Below are 12,360 nucleotides of genomic sequence, written 5' to 3'. Positions count from 1 at the left end.
CTGGGCTTGGTGGTCCTGATCAGCCATGTTACTTCCTACTTGCTGCCGGGTTACCTGTAAATATAGCCTTGTCATGTGCAAAGTGATGAATAAACCCTGTTATATCTCTGCAGGAAGTAGAGGGAAACTGGGCGGCAATGAATTCTTTGGCTCTGCCCAGAGTTACATTCTGTGGCTGAACACCATGGGCCATATGGAAGGCTTGCTGAGGCATGTTGCACTTTTGCACCCTCTGAAAAGCAGAAGGGATGGACACACCATCAGATTGTGCCATCTGCTGCTGTCCTCACAAGGATGTGACAGAGGCCATGTTGCACCCTATGACCTCTTTCTGAGTGGTTGTCTTTGGCAGGGAAGCTTGAACCTCAAGAGGTACAGACCTCCTTCGCCTGTCAGAAGAGATCTGCTTTCTCTCTGTCCTGCAAGATAGTTCTAGCATAACTGCCTCTTTCAGGAGTGTTTCTTATCAATTCAGACAGGAAGAAGGACCTCAGTAAGATGAAAAGCCTGCTGGATATTCTGACTGATCCTTCCAAACGGTAAACTTGTGTGCTCATTTTCGACCCATTATCTCTTCTTGCTCTCCTCCCCTTGAACATCTAGAGGAGTTGTTTTTGTAAGCGCCAGGAGATAATTAGAGTTAGTTGTGTTCACAGGCAAAATTCTGCTTTGTGTTAGTTGAGGAAAAAGAGGCTCAATGCTCTAGCCTGCCTTGTTCTTGGTTTGTGCTTGCCAAGTGTAGCAGGCAAGAAGTGTCTTCTCTGTAGGAAGAGAGGCACAAGAAGCAGCCCCACACAGCAGTGGGGCCAGGTTCCAGTAGGCGGCTTCGTTCTTCCTAGTGACTGTGTAGCAGCAGTAGTGGGGAGGGAGAGTGCTGTTTGTTGGTGGCTTGCCATGTCCATCTGGGGAACGAGGAGGCAATTCTACTTTCTCTGAAGCAGAAAAGTGCCTGTTCTGAGACTGGCTTTCTTCATTCCTAGCTGTCCTCTGAAGACACTGCAGAAATGTGAAATTGCTCTGGAGAAGCTCAAGAATGACATGGCTGTGGTAAGTTTTGTGTGTGTATATATCTCTGTTCCCCTAGTCCACATTAGCAGGGGGCTTTCTCTTCTCAATGATTCTGCACGTCAGGAACAAAAGAAGGAAAATCTAGGCAAAGAAGTTGGCCACAGTACAGCATAAAGGTCTGGTCACCACACCTTAAAAAGGACATTGTAGATTTAAAAAGGGATAACCAAAAGGTGCCAGATCAAATTCCCTATGTGGAAAAGTTACAATATTTGGGACTTTTTAAGTTTTGGAAAAAGGCAATTAAGAGGAGACATAAGAGTATAAGATTATGCATGGTTTTAATAGAGGATTAGACAAATACATGGAGGATGAAGCTATCAACAGCTATTCGCCATGCCCTTGAATAGCAGTTGCAAGGAATCACAGATAGGGAGAGTGCAACTGTTGCACTCTGGTCCTCTTCCCAGAGACATCCGATAGCCACTATGAGAACAGGATGGCAGACTAGATGGGCCTTGGCGCTGACAGAGCTACAGCGCTAATCTGCTTTTACAAGAACAAACAACTCGCAACTTACACAAGAGTTAAGTTCCAGTGGTAGCACGTAAAGCCAAAATCACATACTGTATAGTCAATCCTTTAAAAACTGGGAAATGTCCTGTAAAAACCAGTGAAGACTTCCATGCACCTCTGAATGCGCCTAAGGCCACTTTCACTCTCTTAACTGCACATCCAAATGCTCTCCCAAGGTGAGTGTGATGGTGGGCACAATTGCCAGTGTCCTCACCTTCTTCCAATCCACCCCCCCCCTTGATGACTGCCTCTTAAAAACAAAAAATCAGCCAGGCACATAAAGCTGAGCTCACACAAGTTACATGCACGTAAGTTGCGAGTCGACCATACAAGCAAACTCCAGTGTGTCCAAAGCTGAGTAAGGAGCAATTGCCTGATGGGATCTGAGTAGATGGTGCATAAGGAAAGAAAGAAGGGCATCTTGACAGTTGGCCAACCCCAAGGCCAGGAAGAGTGGGTGAGTTGGAGCTGTTCGTGGGAGGTGAATCTGGTAGGAGGGTGGATGCCTCATGAAGTTCTTTGTCTCTACATGGAGCTGTCTGAGATTCAATGGACAGATTTGTAAGCTGGCATCTGAGCAGAGGGCCTGAAGTCTCAAGTTATTCTTAAGGCTGTTGTTTCCTGAGAGTCCAGCAACGCTTACTGACAGAACTGCACCTTCCCTAAATCCATGTGTGTCTCTTGTATGTCAGCCCACCCCCCCACCCCCTACAGTGCCTCCCACAAAGCAGCAGTACTTGTGCCAACCCTTGTTGGATGCTGTCTTGGCCAATATCCGCTCACCAGTCTTCAATCATTCCCTCTACCGAACCTTTATGCCAGCAATGACTGCCATCCATGGGCCACCCATCACGTATGTATATTCATTGTTCTAGCATCTGCTGAAAGATGGCTAAGGAATTGTGAGAGATAGGAAAGCTCAGAGCCCAGGCCTGGAAGGAATAAGATACCCAAAGACTACTTGTGTGTGCTGCAAGAGAGTAACACAGCTACCCTTCTGGAATTTGTCAGATATTTGTGCATATATATTGTTACGGCTATTTCTGAAGTTATTTTATCTTGCTTTGAAATTTTAGTTAGACCAGTTGTTGGGGGTTGCCTTATCATTTTGTATGCAAAATTAATTAGAAATGAGAATTGAAACTGAAGTTGGCTGTCCTCTCATAGGACCCCGGTGCCTTCCACTCGGAAGCGGAAATATGAAGAGGACGAAAGGCAGACTATACCAAATGTATTACAAGGGGAGGTTGCAAGATTAAACCCAAAGTTCTTGGTGAACCTGGATCCCTCCCATTGTAGCAACAATGGCACCGTCCACCTCATATGCAAGCTAGGTGAGTGGCAAGAAAAGACAGCTCTATCTTCAAATATCCTCTTGACACTTGAAGGCTAAAAGCCTGCAGTGGTGGTGGCGGCAGCAGCAGCAGCAGCAGGAGAGGTTGACTGGGCCTGGTTATGGTCCAAAACTTGCCCAAGAGAGAAAAGGTAACAGAGGATTCTAACCAGACCTTGATGGGTCAAGGTGCCTGAGAGGTTGTTTCTGAGTTCCTACTTAATAAAGAGGCTGTCTGATAAGCAACTTTAGGTGTCTCTTGGAGAAGGTTGAGAAAGTAATGCAAAATGTGTCTGATTCCAGATGACAAGAACCTTCCAAATGTCCCACCATTGCAACTGAGCGTCCCAGCCGATTATCCACATCAGAGCCCCTTGTGGATTGATAACCCTCAGCAGTACGGTATGAAAGAACAAGGCAGGCGGAAAATGACATTTGGGTGGGTGATGGGGTATAGGGTCTACATTAAGCCTTGGAACTGGTGAGTTTAGTCTTTGTGATCCATTTGACCACTTCATATTAAGACTCCCATCCTGTCTTTTGAGTGTGGATTTATTTGTGCTGTAGGAAGAGATGTGGTAAAGCTTGATCTGTGATTTCGGAATACTGGGTTTTTTTGAGGGACACTGCTAGAGGCCAAGTGGGAAGAAGAGAACCAACTACATTTTTTTACTTATAAACACACACTCTCTTACTAAGTTTTTACAGGAAAACTGCCCTCTCAGTTTTAAGCTTTGGAAGCTCTGAATTCCAGTATCCTAAGGAAATCCTTTGATTGAATTTTGGAAGCTTCAGATATGTAACAAGGCACTGCTACTGCTTCCAATGGTGAGGTGAAGCCAGTGACTCGTTTTTCTCAGTTCTGCAGCTCCAAATCCCCAGCTTTGATAACCCATCAGTATGAGTCACAAAACCGCCCACACAAAAGCTGTCATCTGGATGGTGTCCTTTATTATTAATTTTTAATAACAGACTCTTTCTGCTTTTTTTCTTTCCAGAAGCAAACCCTTTCTTGCAGTCAGTGTATCGCTACATGATGTCCAAATTGCTGCAGCTTCCTGACAAGCACTCTGTCACAGCACTCCTTAACACCTGGGCGCAGAGCATCCGCCAGGCCTGCTTGTCTGCTGCTTAATGCCTCGTCATCTCCTCTTGCTGGGCCTGAGCTGGAAAAAATCACAGCCAAGCAGGGCAGGAACGTGTGAAGCAGAAGCCTTAAATTGTTTTTTGTTTACTAGGAGCCCGGCTTTGTAAAGGGCCTGGAATTAGGTTTAGTGGCTTGTGCTTCTTCTGCCTTTGTAGACCTGCCCATAACTTGATGCAGGGGGTGGATTTTCACGGTTCTTACGGCAGACGTGTTAATGACTTTTTTTTAATGTCTTCTTAGAGAAGAGCGTGTGTAGACTTCTGTCACGGAGTCTCCCTACTATAAGAAAAGGGACAGCGTCCTTCAGACCTCGTCCAGTGCCCAGTATGTATGTATATATGTATGCCAGGTTGGATACCAGCCCAAGAAGAGGCTGCCTGCACACCCACCACACAAGCTGTTCTTTGATAGCTGTGTGCAGTGACTGACTGAAGCAGGTGAGCGGTTTGTGTCTTCCCAACTATGAGGCAGCCAGCTATTAGACTGATGTGGCTCTGGCAAGCCATGCATCAAGGGTCATTCATCAACTTGTGCCTCACGGGAGGAGCCTGGCAGGGCATAGGGTGAGACTGAGGCTGCTTCACTCAGCCCTGGTTTTGCTTTCTCCTACCTCCCTTGCACAACTCTCTTGATCTTTGTGGAAGTATTGCTGTTTTTACATACTTCTGCTATCACCTTTGCAGCAGAGTCGCTGAATACTGGCTTGCACTCTTCCAACACGGCATCCAATTGCTGTGCTATCTGTAAATGTGTGATTGCTGTGTCAATTTGAGGACATTTTTAAAAATGTACTTAAGAAGCTCTGATTGATTGCAGTACAAAGTATCAATTATTTCATACATGAACTAAGGCATTTGTTTTATTGTAATAAATGTATTGTTCCAGTGTTTTAACACTCACTTATTTTCTCTTGCAACCCCCCAAACTCCTTTAGCTCCACTGCAGCCTGAGCACGAGGGCACAGAAACTTGTTTGCTAAAAGGCAAAGTCACTTTGATACCACCTTGACCTGGGGTTGTCTTAAGGAGGCTTCTGTGTATTTTGCATCTAAAAGCCCCCAATTCTGTAGTTTAAAAAAGTAAACTTAATTACTACTGAAGGTTTCTAGGGAGAAGTAAGGTCACTGTGATCTTCTGTAGCTATGTGGACAAAAAAGGAATAATTATGAAGTTTTAAAAATTGAGTGGTGAACACCAGAAACAATTTGTTGAAAGTACAGCACACACTCGGAAATGGTTTAGCTGGCTTTCAAACCACTTTAGGGCAAGGAGACACATTACAAAAAGAGGCCAATTGAACCATACTTGCTAAAGTGCTGTCCGGTGGAGCCTGTTCCTCTGAACAGCCTGTGTTCTCTTCTGTCTCTCTGCAAAAGCATTTCCTAGTGTTTGCTTCAGTGCTGGCAGCACAGCCCTTTCAGCAGCAGGCAGTGGTGTGAGAATCCTACTGGAGAACAAAGTGGGCCTGTCATATTGAAGTCTGCATTTAAATAAGCTGCTCTCTCATCCTACTAACAGGGTGTTTGAGGAAGGCAGTGTCCAAGTTTAGTGTCTGCCCCCACACCCAAAGAATAATTTTTTTTCTGGAGTCTTGGCTTCTAGCCAAGAGCTTGCTCTGGTAATTCACGTTCAAAGCCCAAACTGTCTGATGTTGATGTTTCGTATGCACTAAACTAGTCCTCTGGAGCAAATGGGAACATTTCTCCACCTGCCCAAGTGACAGATCTAAGCAGGAGTTACAGTAGAATTTGCTTGCACTTCAGCACGCCTTTCACCTTAGAGCAGAGAGGTGAGCCAAGGGCAGCACTGACCCAGAGTCAATGCCCTCTGGGGGGCTGAGGCAAGAACTGCACTTCTTCCAAAAAGGCTTTTCCCATCAACTGATTCAAGACCTTTACAGTCATACCTCGGGTTGAATGTGCTTCAGGTTGAGCGCTTTCGGGTTGCGCTCTGCGATAACCCGGAAGTAATGGAGCGTGTTACTTCCGGGTTTTGCAGCTCGCGCTTGCGCAGACACTCAAAATATCACACGCATGCACCACGAAAGCGGCAAAACGCAGCACACACAGCCACGCCATCGTGTCTTACATTCCATTCAGGATGCAAACGGGGCTCCAGAATGGATCCCGTTCGCATCCCAAGGTAGCACTGTATATCATTCTTATCATTCAAGATTAAATTCGTAAAAATTAAATTCTATTTAAAAACAAAAACAAAAAAACCCACAAAATTTGCAAGGTCTTGGTGGGAGGGAGGGTCATAAACTTTTTGGCATCACCACAAGAGCAGTTGGTAAACTTTTTTTTAAAAAAAACCGACCAATTTTGGAAGTGCTTTAAAAGTGCCACAAAACTTTTTGGCATCAGGACACTACTGTGGGGACCCATAGGAGCAGTATGTAATGGCATTTTTTAAAAAAAGGCAGTTTGGGAAGGTGGAAGAGTCCAGTTTGAAAAATGTTTACATTTCAATTAGATCCTTACCACAAAATACTTTTTCTAATTTGGGAAGCCTGCTGGGAGACTTTTAATTGCAAAACTTTAATAAAGAGTTGTGAGTGGCCTGTGCAATGGTGGACCTCGGGATCTTAAATTTCTGTGACACCCAGATTTAGTTGTCCCCCCCTACTTCTCATGCTGCATTCTAAATCATAATTGTGGGGTCCTTGCAGTGCCCCAAAGTCTAAGCACCTAGTGTGACCTAACCAGTCGTGCTCCCCTTAAGCCATCTCTGACCTGTTAAGATAAGATGCCTGCTTACCATTTCTTAGGACCATTCTTCACCTTGGGCAACCGTGTGACCTCTTGGTTCCTGAAGGAAACCATTAATTAGCATGTATATTTATAGGTAAGTGCTACTTCATACTAGGCCACAGAGTATTTATTCTGGCACCAACAATTGGGCACTGGGGAAAAAATTCTCACCTCTTGCCCTTTCATCATGTGTTATGTCCTTCCATTAGGGCATAGAAATAACACTTTTGAGACTCACAGGAGCATCTTAAGTAGCAAAATACCAGTGCAGCCTGCTTTCTTAGCTCACATGGAAATGCCCCAACACACCTGCTCTCAAGATTGCAGCTGCCATCAAAGTTCCTAGTAGGTGAGATCCAGCACTTTAGTAAGCATGCAGTAAGCATTTCCATGCTCTCTCCACATAGGTAGGCTACTCCAAGCATAACCACTTCCTGCTTAATTAAATTTAAGCCCAGCTACAAAGAAAAATTCCAGTGAAGTTAAATTGCTGGGAGGAGTGAAATTTAATCCTACATGAAGTGAACAAGCAGGCTAACTGTATTGGGAGGTGGGAATCAATAGCCAGCATTAGGAGGAGTCTGCAAAAGGAGGCGGACAAAGTAATGGTCTCAATGCATTTTATGGAGAGTTAATTTGGACAGTTGCTTTCAGCTGCTATTTTCTCCTCAAGGCGATAGGATGGTACAGGAATGCATGGGATCTCTAAAGAACTGCAGAGATCAAAGAAGGTTCCCTGGCAAAAATTTGAGCTCCTATCTCACATGTGCTCACAAATAACTTTGTGAGAAGAAATTAGCTAAAAGCCATGGCTGAGCCACTCATTACTTCCAGCGACCACCTAATCAATCAACTGTGGTACTTTGGAGACCCTGCTGCAACTCAAAAGAGATATTCAGAGATACCATCCTTCCTCTTTCCATTAAAAAACCACCTTACCCAACATGACCAGCTAGCATGTAGTCCTCAGGAATTCTTTTGGTCTTGTGGATATCTTCCAAGCACGATCGCAAATACATCAGCTGAAGAAGAAAGGAGGAGAGTGTGTGACTTTCCTGCTCCTCCTGCAAATGTCATCTTCCTGCCTTTGTGGGACCCAGGAGAGCAAGCAGCCTCACCTCCTGCATCTGCATGTGGTTGATGTTCCACAACTGCCGAATGACCACTTCGCACTCCTCCAGCGTTGGTGGCTTCCGCATGTAGGAAGGGAGCACTGTCACCAAGAAGGGGTTGGAAGAAGCAGCAGGGATTTTCACATCTCCTGCCCTGCTTTGACCAGATGAAAAAGGGATGGGGGACGTCATCCTGTCACAAACATCTGAGTCTCTGTAACAACACAGTTGAAGTGTGACCAAGGAACAGTTATTTCAGTGAAGTACAGGTGGGCAACCTACGGTCTAAGGGACTGACTGACACTCTTTTCAAGTAGCCCCAACACAGGAGCTAACCAACTGCCCTATTCTTTCATCAGTTTTAGTTTCCTTCCCATTTCTCTTGGCTTTAAAAATATTTTCTCTCTTTTTATATAGCTTCAAAGCAGTTATATGTTACATTAAAAAAATATCCTGACTGAATGACGGGGGGGTTTCTCCCAGCTGTCAGATCACCGGTGGGCTTTAACAGTGTTTGCTGGTCACTAATATCAGAATGGAATTGCTTTCACTTGCTGAACAGTAGCTGTATCAGTCTGTAGTACAAAAGAAGCTACGTATCTATCTGAGAGTAACCACACTTAAGTCTAGCATGGCCCAAGTAAGCCTGCGTAAGACAGAATTTTGCAGTTCTGCACACGACAGTGTGGTGTAGTGGTTAGAGTGTTGGACTAAGACTTAGGAGACCAAGGTTCAAATCCCCACTCAGCTATGAAGCCTCCCAGGTTACCTTGAGCCAGTCACAGCCTCACAGCACAAGTTCACTCACAGGACTGTTGTAAGGATAGAATGGAGAGGGGATGTGTGTACACCACCTTGATAAATAGTAAGCAGAACTTTTAATCATCAGTAACAATAACAACAATGTGGAACTTGCTGCTTTGATTTAGAAGTTACTGCTACTTCAGTGGGTGTTCTCAAACCTGGGATGAGGCGCCTCTTCTGGAACTGTCTCCTGCACTGTCTCCTGCTCCGGCCTGAAGTCCTCCAATTCCTTCCACATTACTCTATCTACTTCCTTTTCTATAATTTCTTCTTTTGCACTCGTCTCGTCCATCATGAACTTGCCACTTACTGGCTTCTTTTCCAGCTCCTCAGAACCTACAAGATGTTTAGGAAAAGGCTGCATTGCTAATACACTCAAAACACTACACAGCCATGGCACCAGAGGCATTGTGGCCACCATTAACGCTATCTTTTCAGCTTAGACTGTGTGTGTACCTTGTTCTCTGTGCTCTTCTTTTGCTGCTGGCGCCACCATCTTTAAGCCGGCACTTGTCTTCCCTGGTGCACTGCTTCCTGGATGTGACTTACTAGGCAAGTTGCTGGAAGAATGATCTACAAAAACAGAAAAAGGGAACTAGTTGAATAATCTGGCAGACAGGTGCCAGACAGATGCATACTCCCTTGAAGGGCTAGCACCAGTACCCACGTAACAGCGCATAACCATAGGGAAGGCCAAACAGGACATTTTCAGAAGGGACCCTTTTGTGTCTTGGCATCCTAGTAGCTGAAATATTCTAAGAGAAAGCTGATCCTGGAGCTCCCAGGCTTGGCATCAACTCCCTGCCTATCAAGAGCTGGGAGGCACTCAGTTGGACCTTCTTCACCAGCTCCATGTCAGTCTGTGTATGTGCCTACTCCATAGGCGCCGACTCCATGGGGCCTGAGGGGGCCCGAGCCCCCTCAAAAATTCGTTTGGGGGGGGCTCTGCCCCCCAATAATCTCGGGCGCCCCTCCAGCAGAGCGCCACCGCCGCCCCTCCCCCAGCCCAAAATGCACAGGGTCGGGCTGCATGCCTCCTGCCCTCCCTCCCGAGCAAAAGCTCCACCCAATTTCCTTCGGAGCTGATTAATAGGCGCAGCACGCTCTCCCCTATTCGCTCACGAGGAGGCAGCGCCACTTTATCTGCATATTCATGAGCTTATTTTTTATTCATGAGCTTTCGCGGGCTCCCCCAATATTTTTTATAAGTCGGCGCCCCTGGCCTACTCACTCATCCCCTTCAAGAAACACCAAGCCTAATCTCTTGGGTAACAACCAGGGCTCACATATTACAAGCACCAGCTTCACTGGACTCGCCTATCCCCCTCATTACCAACTCTATGCTAAGAGCTTCCAAACTTGGGGCTGTCAAGGTCTCTTGCCTTGTGGTTTCTTTTGACAGGTGGGTGGGGCATCCACCTGTCAATCATGGTTACATTAATGACACCTCCCAAACACAGCTGTCAAATTCAGTGGCAGGCGAACCTGATCAGGATCTGGCCCATGGAGCCCCAAAGGTTCCCCACCCCTGGTTTAGGTGAAGCAGCTGTGTCAGAAACCATCTTATCCATTCCTGAGCCTTGAGTGGGCAAGTGACTAGTTTCACTTTATAACTCTGAAACATGGGCAGCGCAAGGCTGTACCTTTCCTCTGAAGTATCGGGTTCATGATGAGCTTATAATGAAGATCTGCAAGAAAAAGAAAAGGCTGTGTTATTGTGGCCAGCCCATCCCTCCTTTAACTGGTAACCTTCGTCAGGCCCAGGGATCTCCCCATTCTTTTACTTGGGGATGGAGAGGGAGACTTGAGGGGGCAGCCAACTGGGTCACCATGCGATTGGCTCTGGGCACCTGGAGTGCTGCTGCTGCTGCAACCACCTCTTTTTCAGGGAGGGGTGCCAACTTGAATGAAATATTGGGGGGGGCAGTTAAGCAAGGCCCGCCCTATATAACTGACCACACGATGCTGTGCTATTTGAATGACAATGCCCATCCACTTGGGGCTGCTGAACCCAAAGTATATTTTATCGGGGGAGCCGGATCTCCCTCGTCCCATAGGAGTTGGCTCGTAATTGGGGGGTGGAGGTGGGGTATCCTTCCGGCTGCCCACCCTTGTTCTGCCTCTTGAGGACATCGATCTCCTCGTGGAGCTTCTGGAGGGTCTCGGCGTGCTGCGACTGCAGGAACTTGAGGCTGCGCTCCAGGTCGGTGGCCGCCCTCCTCCAGCCGTCGGCGCTGGGAGTCCGAGGGGGCCGAGGAGGGTGAGGTTGAGAAGCGGGGTGCGAAGGCGACGGCTGAGCCGGGGACGCGGCCCTTTCCTGCTGCGAAGGCGGAGGCTGCTGCCCGCCGAAGCGCGACCAGGGAGGCAGGTGGAGGTTGTGCTGCTGGGCGCGGCCCAGCGAAGGGAAACCGGAGCTCTGCATGGCCGAGGCCGGGGACGGGAAGGAGAGCGACGGAAGAGCCGGGTGCGCAGAGGCCTCAGACTCAAGCAGCTCGGGGGCGAGAAGGAGCCGGGCCGGGGCTAAGGCGCATTTCTGCCGCCGCCGACGGCGCCGCCTCCTCTTCAGAAGAGCCTTCCCTCTGAGGCGGAGGCGCTGCCCATTCCGCCTCAGGAGCGGGGGGGGTCGTTGGCCCGTTCGCTTCTCCTCCTCCTACCCGGGCGGGAAACCTGAAGGGCCGAAGCGCCGCCGCCTGAGGAGAATGAGGCGGCGGCTCTGGGCCCCTTCCCGCCGCCTCCTCCGACCAGCCGCTCCCCGCCCCCGCAGCCGCCTCTGTCGCCATGGCGACGGGCGCTCGCTCGCTCGCTCGCACCACAGTGGCCGGAGGGAGCGAAAGAGGCGCGAAGCCCCAGGAGGAGGAGAGCCCCGCCCATCGAGCGCGGTGAGGGGCGGGTGTTAAGTCATAAGGGAAAAGGCGCCGTGAGGGGAATGGCGGGGAGGGGGAGCCACGAAGGGGAAATAACTAAAGAGAAGCCTCTCACCTGACAGGGGCAGGGGGCGCCCCTCTAGCTCCCCACCAGGAATAAAAAAAATTGTGGGAAGGGGCAGGGAAGCCCCGCCCCCACATGATCAATCAAATGTTACGGTGCGCGCGAGCACTACAGTATTTGAATGGCGATGTCCATCAACCGCTTGAAATATTTTATTGGGCGGCGGGGCAAAGGTCCTATACTTGAAGGAGCCTCTCCACCCCCCATCGTTCTGCCAGGACACTGAGGTCCAGCGCCAAGGGCCTTCTGGCGGTTCCCTCTCTACAAGAAGCCAGGCAGAGGGCCTTCTCGGTGGTGGTGCCTGCCCTGTGGAACGCCCTCCCACCAGATGTCAGAGAGAACAACTACCACCAGACTTTTAGAAGACATCTGAAGGCAGCCCTGTTTAGGGAAGCTTTTAATGTTTAATAGGTTATTGTAGTTTAATATTCTCTTGGAAGCCGCCCAGAGTGGCTGGGGAAACCCAGCCAGATGGGCGGGGTATAAATAATAAATTATTATTATTATTATTATTATTATTATTAGGCTGATTGGTTCCTATGCTCTCCAACCACCCACCTGCACCGCAGTCTCCAAACGACGCAGAGCACGGAGAGCATGGGGCTGGATTGAAGACTACCCTGCAGGACCCAAGTCACCC

General features: G+C 48.1%; 2 protein-coding genes and 1 long non-coding RNA gene across 4 annotated transcripts in view; 2 read left to right on the top strand and 1 right to left on the bottom strand.

Annotated features, from left to right (window-relative positions):
• Nucleotides 1-4,957, top strand: part of MED15 (mediator complex subunit 15) — a 31,242-nt gene extending 26,285 nt beyond the window's left edge. For both annotated transcript variants that reach the window (XM_082203131.1, XM_082203130.1), the window contains 6 exons: nt 476-539; nt 981-1,047; nt 2,277-2,437; nt 2,752-2,918; nt 3,221-3,319; nt 3,916-4,957. In XM_082203131.1, the coding sequence (XP_082059257.1) occupies nt 476-539; nt 981-1,047; nt 2,277-2,437; nt 2,752-2,918; nt 3,221-3,319; nt 3,916-4,052 (695 nt within the window). In that variant the 3' untranslated portion in view covers nt 4,053-4,957. The remainder of the gene's footprint in view (nt 1-475; nt 540-980; nt 1,048-2,276; nt 2,438-2,751; nt 2,919-3,220; nt 3,320-3,915) is intronic.
• Nucleotides 4,958-5,295: 338 nt separating this feature from the next.
• On the bottom strand, nt 5,296-11,270 carry CCDC74B (coiled-coil domain containing 74B). The gene is made up of 8 exons (XM_082203542.1): nt 10,842-11,270; nt 10,376-10,420; nt 9,189-9,305; nt 8,891-9,068; nt 7,935-8,142; nt 7,756-7,838; nt 6,824-6,874; nt 5,296-5,510 (listed from the first exon to the last, which is right to left on the bottom strand). Exons 1-8 carry the CDS (start codon nt 11,152-11,154, stop codon nt 5,372-5,374), a joined length of 1,134 nt encoding a protein of 377 aa, XP_082059668.1. The 5' UTR covers nt 11,155-11,270; the 3' UTR covers nt 5,296-5,371.
• On the top strand, nt 5,484-6,633 carry LOC309521218. Its single transcript, XR_014214575.1, has 2 exons — nt 5,484-5,582; nt 5,613-6,633. It is a non-coding gene; the product is annotated as an uncharacterized lncRNA (long non-coding RNA).
• Nucleotides 11,271-12,360: the final 1,090 nt, after the last annotated feature.

This window comes from Podarcis vaucheri (genome assembly GCF_965113315.1).
Source record: "Podarcis vaucheri genome assembly, chromosome: 16".
In the NCBI taxonomy this organism is placed as follows: Eukaryota; Metazoa; Chordata; class Lepidosauria; order Squamata; family Lacertidae; genus Podarcis; species Podarcis vaucheri.
This window is presented reverse-complemented; position numbering and strand designations above follow the sequence as displayed.